General features: G+C 44.2%; 1 protein-coding gene across 1 annotated transcript in view; it reads left to right on the forward strand.

The window, feature by feature from the left end:
* PHLPP1 (PH domain and leucine rich repeat protein phosphatase 1) overlaps positions 1-13,437 on the forward strand; it is a 216,139-nt gene that overhangs the window by 137,095 nt on the left and 65,607 nt on the right. Inside the window, exons 5-6 of the mRNA XM_072998538.2 lie at positions 3,530-3,676; positions 7,280-7,510. Of these exons, the coding sequence (XP_072854639.2) occupies positions 3,530-3,676; positions 7,280-7,510 (378 nt within the window). The remainder of the gene's footprint in view (positions 1-3,529; positions 3,677-7,279; positions 7,511-13,437) is intronic.

The raw sequence follows: 13,437 nt of genomic DNA on the forward strand, positions 1-13,437 counted from the left end.
ATTTGACCTTAAGTGTTGTTTGGTAGTAGAAAAGATTATCAGGAACTGATGGGACTCTCCTCCTTTGGAAGATTTTGAACAGTTTGGATGGGATACTTTGAACTCTGGATGGATTCCCTGCATTGTCATTTGATTGGAATGGATGATCCTTGTGATCTTTTCCAGTTCCAAAAATTCTGTGATTGCAACTTGGAAACTGATTTAGTCCCTGATTGCTTACTAAGATATGAGTTCCTAGAAAGCAAGGATTAAATCACAGTTTTCTGTATAGAAAATGAAGAGGAAGCTGGTTTATTCAAGCCACAATACCCATAGTGACGCTGTTTAATCGGATGGGCCAAGGAAGAGGGCATTTGGGCAGTTCAAAAGATCATGTGCCAGTGACCATGATTTTATGCATTTATAATGGTTGTCCTCCTTGGTTTCATGAAAGGTGCTCTCATGCTTGCTCTATTTTTTTTCCCTGGGATCAGTCTTGTATCTAATTTTCTTTCTTTTCCTATTTCCCTCTAGCTAAAGGGGGGGGGGGCTAGTGGGAGAGGGGCTGCTAACTTTCAGGGAGTCTGCTGACTGCTGTTGTTTCAGACTGCAGTGTCTGGTTGATGCTATGGGTGCCTGTATTCTGTGGAGGTACATACTGATTCTATGCCTCTCCCTCATTTCTGTCACAGTTTTAGAGATTTAAGGAAGGGAAAACGAAGCTTTCCAGTGAAGTTTTGTTAAGAAAAGAGCTTCTTCTCCTCCCGTCTGAATCTGACTCAGATCCTTCCATTGAGCCATTTAGTTGGTTGGCTGCAGGCACACCTCCCAGTCCCTGTTGTTAGGCAACCTGAACAATGTGGCTGCACATGCAGGCTGGGTAACTGGATTGTCCTCTTTCTCTCTTGAATAATCGCTTCACGTTTTTGCTCTCTTTCTCTTGAAACCAAGATGTGTCCAGGGTGCAGTGACAAGTTCTGCAGTGAGAATACTAGAATAATTAAGAAGAGATTAAAAGAATAATTTGCTTGCTGTTTCAAGGACGGGTGTTAGGAGAAGAAAGTTACAGGATTGTAAGTTACCTAGGATAGACAGGTCTAATTAAGATGCTAAGAAATTGCTTCTTGACAGTTGGTGCTAACTGGAGATTTAATAGTGGTACACCTGCTGGTTTTATGAAAGCTTGCAGAACGTGCAATGACGATGGTTTTCAGCCTGAGAGAGTCCAGCTATGCAGTATGTGGTTTCTGTTGAGAAGGCCATTAAACAAATCTCTGCTCCTCTGAGACGCCTAAATAATGTGATTGATTTGAATGGTGTGGAGGGTGTTCTAGGGGTTTCCAGAGCCAGAAGTGATCAGCAACACATGCAGTAATGCCTGTCATGGAATAGTGACAGTCTCGGTCATTTTAAAAAACCAAGTATATTTTTAGCTGTTGTAATAGCAGAAGAAACTAGGGGGGTGGGAGAGTGAGCATATTGTAACTAAGTGATCAGAGAGTTACAGGAAGTTTAAATTCCAGGATTCAAATAGCAACACTGGTTTGTATGATAGAGATGGCAGGTAGTCATTGGCTGAAATCCTGTTAAAGCTGGTGTAACATAAAAGTTATATCTGCAGAAGGAGCCTCATGGTGCGGTGGTTAAACTGCAGTTCTACAATGAAGACCCTGCTCATGACATAGGTTTGGTCCCAGTGGGCTCAGGTAGCCAGCTTGAGATTGACTCAACCTTCCAGCCTTATGAGTGTGGCAAACCAGTGGTTATTAACCTGGGCGATATCACTCCCCAGGGGGCGATTTTGTTTTTCAGGGAGGCGATGGAATGAAAAAGGGGTGACGCGGGGGCAAAGGAACAGAAGGGGCAGCGATATGGGGGTGATGGAGCGAGCCAAACCTGAGAAGGTGGCTGCAGCCGCAGTGCTGAAAGCGGATCCGACAGGCAGATCCAGAGCAGCTGGTGCTGACAGCGGATCCGGTGCCACCGCCCACCTATCTTGCGGGGGGGGGAGGTGCTGAATATGTAGTCTGCGTATTTGAATTGTAAACTGCCCAGAGAGAACTTTAAGCACTGCGGGGTGGTGCATAAGCAGCTTGCCCTGCGTAGCTGTTGCTTTACTCCCAGGCAGCCAAGCACGGTTCAGTTTCATTGCAAAATCCATCTCCAGTTCACATCATGACTGTTTTGCAAAAATGCTTTGTGGATATTCCTTCTGATCTGCTGCAGTTTTATTCTACCACTTCCGCAGCTTCATGTGGCACACACATAGCTAGCTGCACAACAGGATTTCAGCCATTGTGTTTTAACCACTTATTTGAACATAGAATATGAGAATAACAGGTGTAAATTGCTGCTACCTTCCTATTTACCAGTGGTATGAATCACCTCCTTCTTGATTAGGAATTGAATCTTTTGCAAAAGTAGCTGTTGGTGTCACAAATAAGCAATCTGTTCGTCTTCAGGTGGCTAGAAATGCATGTTTTTGCTGCATCAGGCTAGCACAGCTGACTGTCTAGTTGCAGATCAACTTCCTTAAAAGCAGCAGCAGCAGCAATGCCTTTATGTGTTAGTAAACTTTTTGGGTGGATCTGAAAGCAAAATCGGCCAAGGGAATTTATACGAACTAAATGGCAGTTGTTCTTTCCCCTCAAAACTATGCTGCCTGAGGCAGTGTTCTTGTGCTGCCTAACGGTAAGTGTGGCCATGTTTGTCGGGCTAAATTTGGCATCAAGTAGATGGTATGCCAGCATCAAGAGGAAATTTCTTCCCTTTGAAAGTTACTTCTACCCCAGGACGTGTTTCCCTGGGGACATCATGTAATATTTGGGCCTGCAACTCACACCCAGCATGACCAATGGTTGGGGCTGGTGGGAGCTGTAATGCAAAAGATCTGCAGGGAGGGAAGTTCCCCACCCTTGCGGCAGAATATCTCCCTTGGGTCCTTGCCAGGAAGAATAAAACAAGTGCCTGTCAGAGTTGCTTTAAGCCTCAACCATCCTTTCCCAGTTCGAAAGCTATAATAACTGGAAGAAACCATTCAGTAGCTCTGCCCTGGTTCTGTAACTGCTTTACTGCTTGTGTTGTTGTTCTATAAGTTTATTCTGGTTCATGGTAAGCATACAGGTTGAATAATTGAATTTAAAATTGTGTATATTTGCTTACATGGCATGGAGTATTTTGACTGCAACATATAAATCTGTACCTGGAAATGTCTGGGATTTTTACAGCACCACCGAGTCGTCCAGATGATTTTTCCTTTTATACGGCATGCTGCCTTTTCACTGTGCACCACACAAATCTGCTTGCATCTCTTTGAAATCTACATCTTTTGACAACAAGTCAAGTCTCTGAAAGGAAATATCGTTATATATGTTGCAGGGGAAATGTTCCTAATAAAGATAGTTGATTTTTCCCCCCCTAGGACCAGCATATGTCTCATTTTGAACATCTGCATTCTAGCAGGATTCAGCTGTTCCAAAATAATGTGATACACAGTTCATTTATTTTCGTTTTCCCCCTTTTTCTTCTCTCCCCCTCCCCTTGACAATAGGTTCAGTAAGCTGAGGAGCCTTAACCTTTCTAACAATCACTTAGGAGACTTCCCATTGGCCGTTTGCAGCATTCCAACCTTGACTGAGCTCAACGTGTCCTGCAATGCACTCAGAAATATTCCAGCAGCCCTTGGTGATATGAGCAAGTGAGTACACATTGCAGATGGCAAGGGCAGGACGAGCGCTGGGCATGCCAATTCCTTTTGGCCGGGTTATCAGCCCAAGTCGTGCCTTCATTGGAGGGAATGTGTGTGATGCGTGTTTGCAAAAATGCCCATTGGTATGAGTGTCTTTTTCTTATTTTTGCACGTACAAATATCTTCCTCTTGTAGAGTCGTAGGAAAGAAACGGGTTCAGTTAGGGGATGAAGTGGAGGAAGGGATGATTTTGTAGTTCTCCCAGATAGCACCCTCCAACAGTTTACCCAATCTATCTGTGAAGTCTTAAATAGAGGTTTTTGTGAAAATGTAAGGGGCAGATATGAAGGAAATGTAATAGACTCGTTTATCCTCTGCTAATGCCTCAGGATTAACTTCATACCCCTTAGAAAGGGGAATAGCATATGGCCCCAAAACTCATCCCAATTAAGAGCTAGTTTACATTTAATGGTGTGGGTACATTACCATTTGTAGAATGAAGGAGAGGCATGTATTTATTTTATTTAATTGAGTTAATTTAAAATATTTTTACCCCACCTTTCTCTTTAAGAAGGACCCAAGACAACTTATATCATTTACAATATTTAAAGCTAAAAACAGTAAGTATACAAATACTAAAAGGATTAAATAAATACCACCCTAAAATACAGTAAACAAAAGCAATACCAAAACACATTCAAAGCAGTAAGGCACAACCATCCATTTAAAAAACCCAGTCAGACAGCTAGTCATTAAAAGAAAGCTTGCCTAAAGAGAAAGGTCTTTGCCTGCTTGCAGAAGGATAACAAAGATGGGGCCAGGCTGGCCCCCTGTTGGAAAGAGTTCCAGAGTCTGGGAGAAGCAACAAAGAAGGCCCTCTCCCATGTCCCCACCAACGTCTATAAGGGTGGTGGGACTGAGAGAAAGGCCTCTCCTCTTGTTCAAAGCACTAGGTCCCAGGAATTCCTTGCTGGTTGAGAAAGTTTTAGTAAGACTCCAGAGCTAAGAAGCATGTGTATTCAGAGTGTCCTTGAGTAAAGAACTCTTTGAAACATACTGTTCCTTAGTAAAACTTGGTACTTTCGGTCAATTCATCTGCCTCTTGTTTTTGCAGTACAGTGGTGCCTCGCTAGATGATGATAATCCGTTCCACTGAAATCGCTGTTTAGCGAAATCATTGTTTAGCGAAAAGCATTTCCCCATTGGAATGCATTGAAACCTGTTTAATGCGTTCCAATGGGAAAGAATTGTCGTTGTCTAGTGAAGATTGGCCATAGGAAAGCCACTTTGCGAACCGCCGATCAGCTGTTTAAATTGCTGTCTTGCAAAGCTTACGTCCCGAAAACACCTGTTTTGTGAGCGCGGAGGAAGCTGTCAAAATCATAGTCTAGCGAAAATCGGTTTGCGAAGCAGGGACCAAACATTGTACAGTGAAATTCCCCCATAGGAATCACTGTTTTGCGAATCACTATAGCGATCGCAAAAAGTCAATGTCTAGCGAAAAAAACTGTCATGCGGGGTAACTGTCTAGTGAGGCACCACTGTAGATGCTGTAGCAAACTCTTCTATCATGCGAACTGTGAATTGGGATCAAGAGTGAGAGGATGCAACTGAGCTGCCTATGTCTGTACCCCTTCCGTACTGCAAATGGCACAAGGTTGCTTCTCTTGTTTGGTCCTTTTGTAAGATAGTTTTCTTTTTCATCTGAACTGCTCCTGTGTTTGCACTGAAAAAACCCCTCTGCTCTTGGTCTGTGGTCAGATGGTTGAGTAGACTTCCCATTAGTAGCATGTCCCAATCAAAGACCACCATTCTGTGACAGAGGCTATTTGGGGATCAGACAACTCCTTAATAGCTTAATTTATATAAAGCAACGAGAACCTAAGGCATTTCTCTGTGGTGTTCTGATTAACATAGGAGGTTCTTTGTGGTCCCATGAGGATAGCAATATCAGAGGTTTTTTTTCTATGCCATAACAGAAATGGAAGCCATCAAGCTTTTGAGCGCCTGATACTTGTATCATGTCACAGTAAACAAAGAAGCAGTATTTTGCTATGCCCACTCCCAGGTTACAATATATTGCATACTTCATATTGCAATATTACCAAACATACATATTTACACTTACAGTCCTTGTAGGATTCAACTGTATTGATCACAAAGGGTGTATTGAAGATAGAATTTCAATAGATGTTTGAAAATTCCGCCTTTTAAACTCCATTAATAGATGTAGCAAAGCTAAAAATATGGCCCTGGAAACAAAATTTAAAAAATACAACGGGATAGCAATGCTATGCAAATTTTTACTGATTTCTCCCACATTGTGATTTATTTTGCTCAGTTTAATAGAATTTGAAGAGAAAAGGAGAATAAAGTATGGATAATTGGATATAGGCTTTAGTTCTTATTGAGCCATGGAGTAGCTTTTGGGCAATACAGTTGAAATTACAGTGGTGCCTCGCATTACGATGTTAATTCGTTCCAGCGAAATCGCTGTAGAACAAAAATGTCGTAATGCAAAAATAAAAAGCCCATTGAAACGCATTGAAACCCCTTCAATGCATTCCAGTGGGCTAGAAACTCACCGTCCAGTGAAGATCTTCCATAGGGCGGCCATTTTCGGTGCCTGTGCAGCAAGGAATCCGTCCCAGAAAACAGCGGGGGGCCATTTTATTTACGCAGTGGCCATTTTGAAACCGCCAATCAGCTGGAGGAAAATCGTTATTTTGCGAAGAATTGGTTCCCGAAGCAGGGAATCGATCATCGCAAAGCGAAAAAAGCCATTCAGACCATCACAATTGCGATCACAAAAAGATTGTCGTAATGCGGTTTCATCATAATGTGGGGCAATCGTAAAGCGAGGCACCACTGTATACTCCTTTTCTTGGTTCTCTTCAAGGAATTGTGAGTTGGATACTAGATTACATCATCCCAAACTTGCCCCACTTTGTCCATCCATGTCTTTACTGTGATTAAAATGAAATTCAAGCAAGATTTTATTGGGATTTTTTTTTTGTACTAGGTGTTAAGTTCCCTTTTAGTACTGTTTGAGATTTGCAAGTGTTAAGTTTGCTAGATGCTCACAATCCCTTGAACATCTGCCATTACATAGAGTTGAGGCTAGCAAGAGTTGAGACTAGCAAGGATGTGGAATCTAATTCCTCTTGGCTCTGTTTTATCTTCAACAAAGACCCTTCTGGACTGACTATGAATTTGAAACCAATCTGTTTTTTCTTACTGGAGCTCCTTCCCTCTCTTAGACTTACTGGAGGATTCTAGGAATCTCTGGAAGTAGAAGTAGCAGGAATATAGACCAGGAAGGGTGCTTTCATCAGTAGCATTGAGTCATGTCTAGAACCTCGAGCTTAGAAACTTTTGGCGTTCTGCAAGCCAAGTGAACAAAAGCATTTCCTTAAAAGGTGATAGAGCATATTTTTAGGGAATGTTAGTAGGTATGCAGGATTGAAGCTGTGAAAAGCTTTTGAACATATGTAATGATGTTTTGACTTGATTAAGCAGTTTACAAGCAATGCAGTTGCTGCAGGTTAAAATTAGGAAAACATAAGACACTATTGTGATAAATATCCTCCCTGTGTCTCTTCTCTTTAACAGTTTGCAGACCTTTCTGCTGGATGGGAACTTCCTTCAGAGCCTTCCTCCTGAATTGGAAAAGATGCACCAGCTTAGCTATCTCGGTCTTTCTTTCAATGAATTCAGTGACATTCCTGAGGTGCTAGAGAAGCTGACTGCGATGGATAAACTCTGTATGTCTGGGAATTGCATGGAAACACTCAACTTGCAGGCACTGAAGAGAATGCCCCACATGAAACACATAGATCTAAGGTAGGGACTCTCTAAAAGGCCAAGTAAAACTACAGGATGAAATACCTGTTTTGGTAGATATTGACAAGGCAGAGTCAGCCCCTCTTGTTAATTTTGCTATGTTTTATTTTGCTCTGCTGATAGCTAAGGCCATATTATAGACTTCTCTAGCTGGTCTATGGCTTCCATTACATCCACTACGGCTAATGGCTGGGGATGATTTGAAATTGTATCCCAAGATATCTGGATGCACCATTTTGGGATAGGCTAGTATGGCCCATCACACATGACTTTCCAAAAACCGTACATATGGGACACTGGTGGAGATATCATCATCAGATAAGGCAAGCCAGGCAGGTGGGTAGTGTGCCAAACCCAGACCTACTGGGATCTGTCACACGTTAACTAAGCTGCCACCAACCATTCCCTATAAGAAGTCACACAGACCAGGGATGGATTTTCAACAAATAAAAGAATAAGGTTTATTTAAATACAACACACAGGGAAATAAAATGATCAGTTGAATAAGATATAGTAACGTGGCTTAGTCTCATTCATACATACACACAGTTTGGTTCACACAGAACCCTTAACTTGAAGCACAGACCCTGAACCTATCAGTTCTGGCTAACCATTCAGACACCTGAACCTATCAGGTTGGTACTGACACACAGTAGTACCCTGTCTGACACACAGACTCCCACACCAGCTTCTTCTTCCCAGCTGCTGCTTTGTCTCTCAGCTCTCCACACACGCTTCACATATATATACAGTACAGCCCCTCCTCCTGATGTCCCGCCTTCCACTCCCCATAGGATGGAACTTTCCCTCCAAACCCATGACAGACAGGTAACATCAGTGCTGTATGTAACACCTCCCCTCTTTATAAGTTGTTTTGTAGGGGGAAAGCTAAGGTGCTTTTTCCCAAAAAACAACCTGGATAAAACACACAAAACGTTATACATACAATATTATACTTACTTATACTTACATTCTAAGTTAACCATAGCAATTAGGCATTTAAACATTTACCATCTACATTACATCAATTTACCTTTATTCATACAAACCAAATTCAAAAAACAGGTACATTTAACTTTTTGTCATCAATATATATACATAGTCCATGTTTCTTTCACCGTCTTCATTCTTCAGGTCTTCTTGACAAGGCGTCAGCAACACAGTTCACTGACCCTCTGACCACCTTCACTTCAAAGTCATAGTCCTGTAGGTTTAAAGCCCACCTCATAAGTTTGCTATTGTGGGTTTTCATTGTCTTTAACCATTGCAGTGGTGAATGGTCAGTGCACAGAACAAAATGTCTTCCCCAGATGTAAGGCTTGGCCTTCTGGATCACGTAGACTATGGCCAAACACTCCTTCTCCACGGTTGCCAAATGTCTCTCACCTTTTTGAAGTTTCCTACTCAGGTAGGACACTGGATGCTGGTCACCATTCTCATCCTCCTGGCACAGAACTGCTCCTACCCCGCTGTTAGACGCATCGGTGTAGATGATGAACTCCCAGTCGAAGTCTGGGGCACGCAGCACTGGATAGTTGATGAGCGCCTGCTTCAACCTCTGGAACGCCTCCTCACAGTCGCTGGTCCACGGGATGCGGTCATCAGCCTTCTTCCTCGTCAGATCGGTCAGCGGAGTCGCAATCTCGCTAAACCTCGGGATGAACTTCCTGTAGTAGCCCACCAACCCAAGAAATGATTTGACTTTTCTCTTGGTGTTGGGTCTAGGCCAAGCACGAACTGCTTCTATCTTGGCCTCGAGGGGTTTTATCACTCCTCCCCCTACCATGTGGCCCAAATATTTTATTTCTGGGCTACCCAGCTGCAGTTTGTTCTCTTTGCAGAGCCTCGGCCAAAGCACTTCCTCCCCTTGGTTAGAGTGCCTCTCCCTGGTTTCCTGGTCATCCCAAGCTTTCTTTCTGACCTTTTGAGCTTGCAGGGTCTCTGCTGCTAGCTCTAGGTTTCTCTTTAGGTCATTCCTCAAGGTGTCTATATATGTCACACCGTCTTGTGGGTCATCCTGGGTGATCTGCTCCCAATTTTGTTTGATCAAATCAAGGGGCCCTTTCACCCTTCTCCCAAATAAAAGTTCAAATGGACTGAACCCGGTACTGGCTTGTGGCACTGATCGATAAGCAAACAAAAGGGATTGCAGCTTCTGGTCCCAATTGTTTGGATTCTCTGCCAAGTAAGCCCTAATCATGCGCATTAGAGTCCCATTGAACTTCTCAGTTAACCCATTACTTTCAGGATGATAGGCAGTGGTTTCCTTGTGCTTAATTCCACAGATTTGCCATAAGCGTTTCATGAGCTTTGATGTGAACGATGCGCCCAAATCTGTGATTATTTCTGAGGCAAATCCCATCCTGGACATATACCCCACCAAGGCATCTGCCACTGTGTTAGTTTCAATGTTAGTCAAGGGTATGGCTTCAGGGTACCTTGTGGCATGGTCCACAACGGTGAGAATGAACCTGTTCCCCCTCTTTGTGGCCTTGGGCAAAGGTCCCACAATATCCACCCCTATGCATTTGAACGGAGTGTCAATCACAGGCAAAGGGCACAACTTTGCTTTGGTCCTGTCGCGGCTATTCCCCTGCCTTTGATACACATCACATTGTTTACAGAACTCCCTGATCTGCTTCCCTATGTCAGGCCAGTAAAAATTCTGTGTGATTCTCTGCTGTGTTTTGTTCACCCCTAAGTGTGCAGCAAACATGTCAGAGTGCCCCTTTTGTAAGATCATGGGGCGATACTTTTCAGGTACCACTAGCTGACTCCTGATCCCATCTCCCCCTTTTGAGATATTCCTCAGGGTCTCTCTATACAAAATCCCCTTTTTCTCTAGAAATCTCACTGGGGTTTCAGGTGTTAGCTGGGCGTCAGTCACCTGTTCAAAACACTTCTGGAGAGTGGCGTCTGCCTTTTGCTCTTGTCCAAATCTGCTGTCTGTGGTTAAGGTTTCCACCACAGCTTCTGAACTCCCCTCTGCTTCCGTCTCTGGCTCATCATTACCCCCTTGAACTGTCCCCGTGGTGGCTTGTGAACGTGTAATCACTAGCACCCGTTTCACATGTTCAGCCAGGTCATTTCCCACGAGCACGGCTGCTGGCAGAGTCGATGAAATCGCTAGCCGCCAAACTCCCCTCCAGCCTTGAAAGTTGACGGGTACCTCCGCGACTGGCAGAGAGATCACCTGCCCCTCAATCCCTGCCACCTTCATGCTCTCATTTGGGATCACATACTCCCTAGGAATAATATCTGGATGGCACAGGGTCACCTGGGAACAAGTGTCCCGCAGCCCCCGATACTGACGGTCAAGTATTCCTACGTCCACCCCTGCTGTCTCAAACAACTGAGAATCTGTTCTCACCAGCAGGCAGCGCTTGACCTCCACAAGAGGACCATTTTCCTCAGCCTGATCAGCAGATGTAACTGTTCCAGATTGAGTAGCCATGGCAACAGGCTCCCTCAGTGACAATGAGCCTTGCTCTTTCTGGACACAGAACACAGCTTTTGGCTTGGTTCCACTCGAATCCTGAGGCACAATTCCTTTTAGCTGCTTTAATTTCTCACACTCTGAGATTAGATGGCCCTTTCCCTGACAGAAATAACATTTTCTGGTGTATTTTGATTCTCTCTCATCTTGTTTTGGTTTTCCCTCCAAAATCTGAGGTCTTGGTTTCATTTCTGAGGGCTTCCCTGCACCATGGGCCCCTCCCCCTTGCTGGTTTTTCCCTGGTCCCTGAGAGTACTTGCTGTAGGTTTCTTTGGGTTTACCTACAGATTTCCCCTCACCCAAGGGCTTTCTTATTTGGGAAATAAAATCTGCGATCTCGGCTGCTTCTGCCACAGATTTTGGTTTCCTTTCCCTCACCTGGAATTTCAGTTCCCCATGCAGGACTGAATAGAACTGTTCCAGCGCTATCAAGTCTTTGAGCTGCTGAAAGGTCTCTGTCCCCTCCTGAGATAGCCATTTCTCTAGCAGCCTCACCAATTGGGCCCCCACTTGGGTAAAAGTCTGCTCTGGTTTCTTTGTGAGGGACCTGAATCTTTGCCTCAGCTGTTCCGCATTTATCCCATGTCTTGCAAACACCAGTTTTTTAAACTCTGCAAAATCTTTCATCAGTTCCTCAGGCATCTCGGCATAGACTTTGGCCAGGCTACCACTGATTAAAGATCGCATGATGGTCATCTTCTCAGTTTCCCTCACTGAGAAGTCCACAAACGCTCTTTCCACTAAGGAAAAGAACACCTCAGGACAATCTCCCTTGTGGTACACAGGGAATTTCTTCAGGTCAGCTTTAGACAATTGGCCTCCCTCAGAATCCCTATTGTTATTATTGTTCTGGTTCATCATTTCCAATTTTCTTAATTCAAACGCCATCCTTTCTTTTTCCAGAGCAATTTTCTCTCTCTCCATTCTTTCTTCCCTCTCCATTCTCTCTCTCTCTCTCTCTAATTCAAATTGTCTTTGCCTCTCCCTTTCCTCCCTTCTTTCTTCTCTTTCCCTTTCCTCCATTTCAAATTGCCTCATCCTCAGTTCATGCTGTTGGGCTATGAGCAATTTTCTGAGTTCTGGGTTCTGCTCTCCTGTGCTGTCACCTTGCACTGAGCCAAATTCATCCTCAGAACCTTGGTCAACCTGGGGGTCTTTCACTTCACCCATTTCTGCCATTTGGCTTCGAGTCAAGGGCATACTCCCCCCTCAGAACAGGCTGCTTTCAAAAGTCAAGCCTCAAAATAAAGCGACCACTTTTTTTTTCTTTTGCCTCAGAAACAGCTTTCTCTATAGATTGCTGCTGTCCTTCAGCACTACTTGCAACTGTAGCCAGCCGGAGTCCACCCCCCTCTGCTGGGCCTCTCAGCAGGCAGGCTAAATCACTTCTGTTTCACAGTTTTGCCTCAGCTTTTTTCCCGCCAAAAACAGGCTGCCTCAGAGCACCCTAATCTAGTCTCCCCAGTTGGCACGTTCTTCCACTAGCGCACCTCCCCGTGAGGTACACCTAGAAGATTACCTACGCGCCTCAGATTGTCCCTGACTAGACCCCCCTTGCTCTGGGCACACGTGCCAAGGCTTTGCTGGACCACTGGACAACTGGACCAGTCGTATCCCACACGCTGGACACCAATCAATGTGCCAAACCCAGACCTACTGGGATCTGTCACACGTTAACTAAGCTGCCACCAACCATTCCCTATAAGAAGTCACACAGACCAGGGATGGATTTTCAACAAATAAAAGAATAAGGTTTATTTAAATACAACACACAGGGAAATAAAATGATCAGTTGAATAAGATATAGTAACGTGGCTTAGTCTCATTCATACATACACACAGTTTGGTTCACACAGAACCCTTAACTTGAAGCACAGACCCTGAACCTATCAGTTCTGGCTAACCATTCAGACACCTGAACCTATCAGGTTGGTACTGACACACAGTAGTACCCTGTCTGACACACAGACTCCCACACCAGCTTCTTCTTCCCAGCTGCTGCTTTGTCTCTCAGCTCTCCACACACGCTTCACATATATATACAGTACAGCCCCTCCTCCTGATGTCCCGCCTTCCACTCCCCATAGGATGGAACTTTCCCTCCAAACCCATGACAGACAGGTAACATCAGTGCTGTATGTAACAGGTAGCTGCTAACTACTCCGTCCTAAATAGCTTTTGTGGAAGATGAATGAGAGTGCCTAACGGCCCTAACCCATATTAACTGGGTGTTGTCTGCCTACCTGAACCACCATGAAATTAGAATTAAGGTGGACGGTTGGGGCTTGGCCATCGTAGAAGATCACTGATTCTTTTTTATGGTGTCCATATATGCACGCAAAATGGGTGTGTGTGCTTGCACAGCACCGCTTTGGAAGGTTCCAGAGCCTCAAAAATGAAAGTGCCTTAGCTTATACCGTGCAATTGTGGC

Source organism: Pogona vitticeps, chromosome 4 (genome assembly GCF_051106095.1).
Source record: "Pogona vitticeps strain Pit_001003342236 chromosome 4, PviZW2.1, whole genome shotgun sequence".
In the NCBI taxonomy this organism is placed as follows: Eukaryota; Metazoa; Chordata; class Lepidosauria; order Squamata; family Agamidae; genus Pogona; species Pogona vitticeps.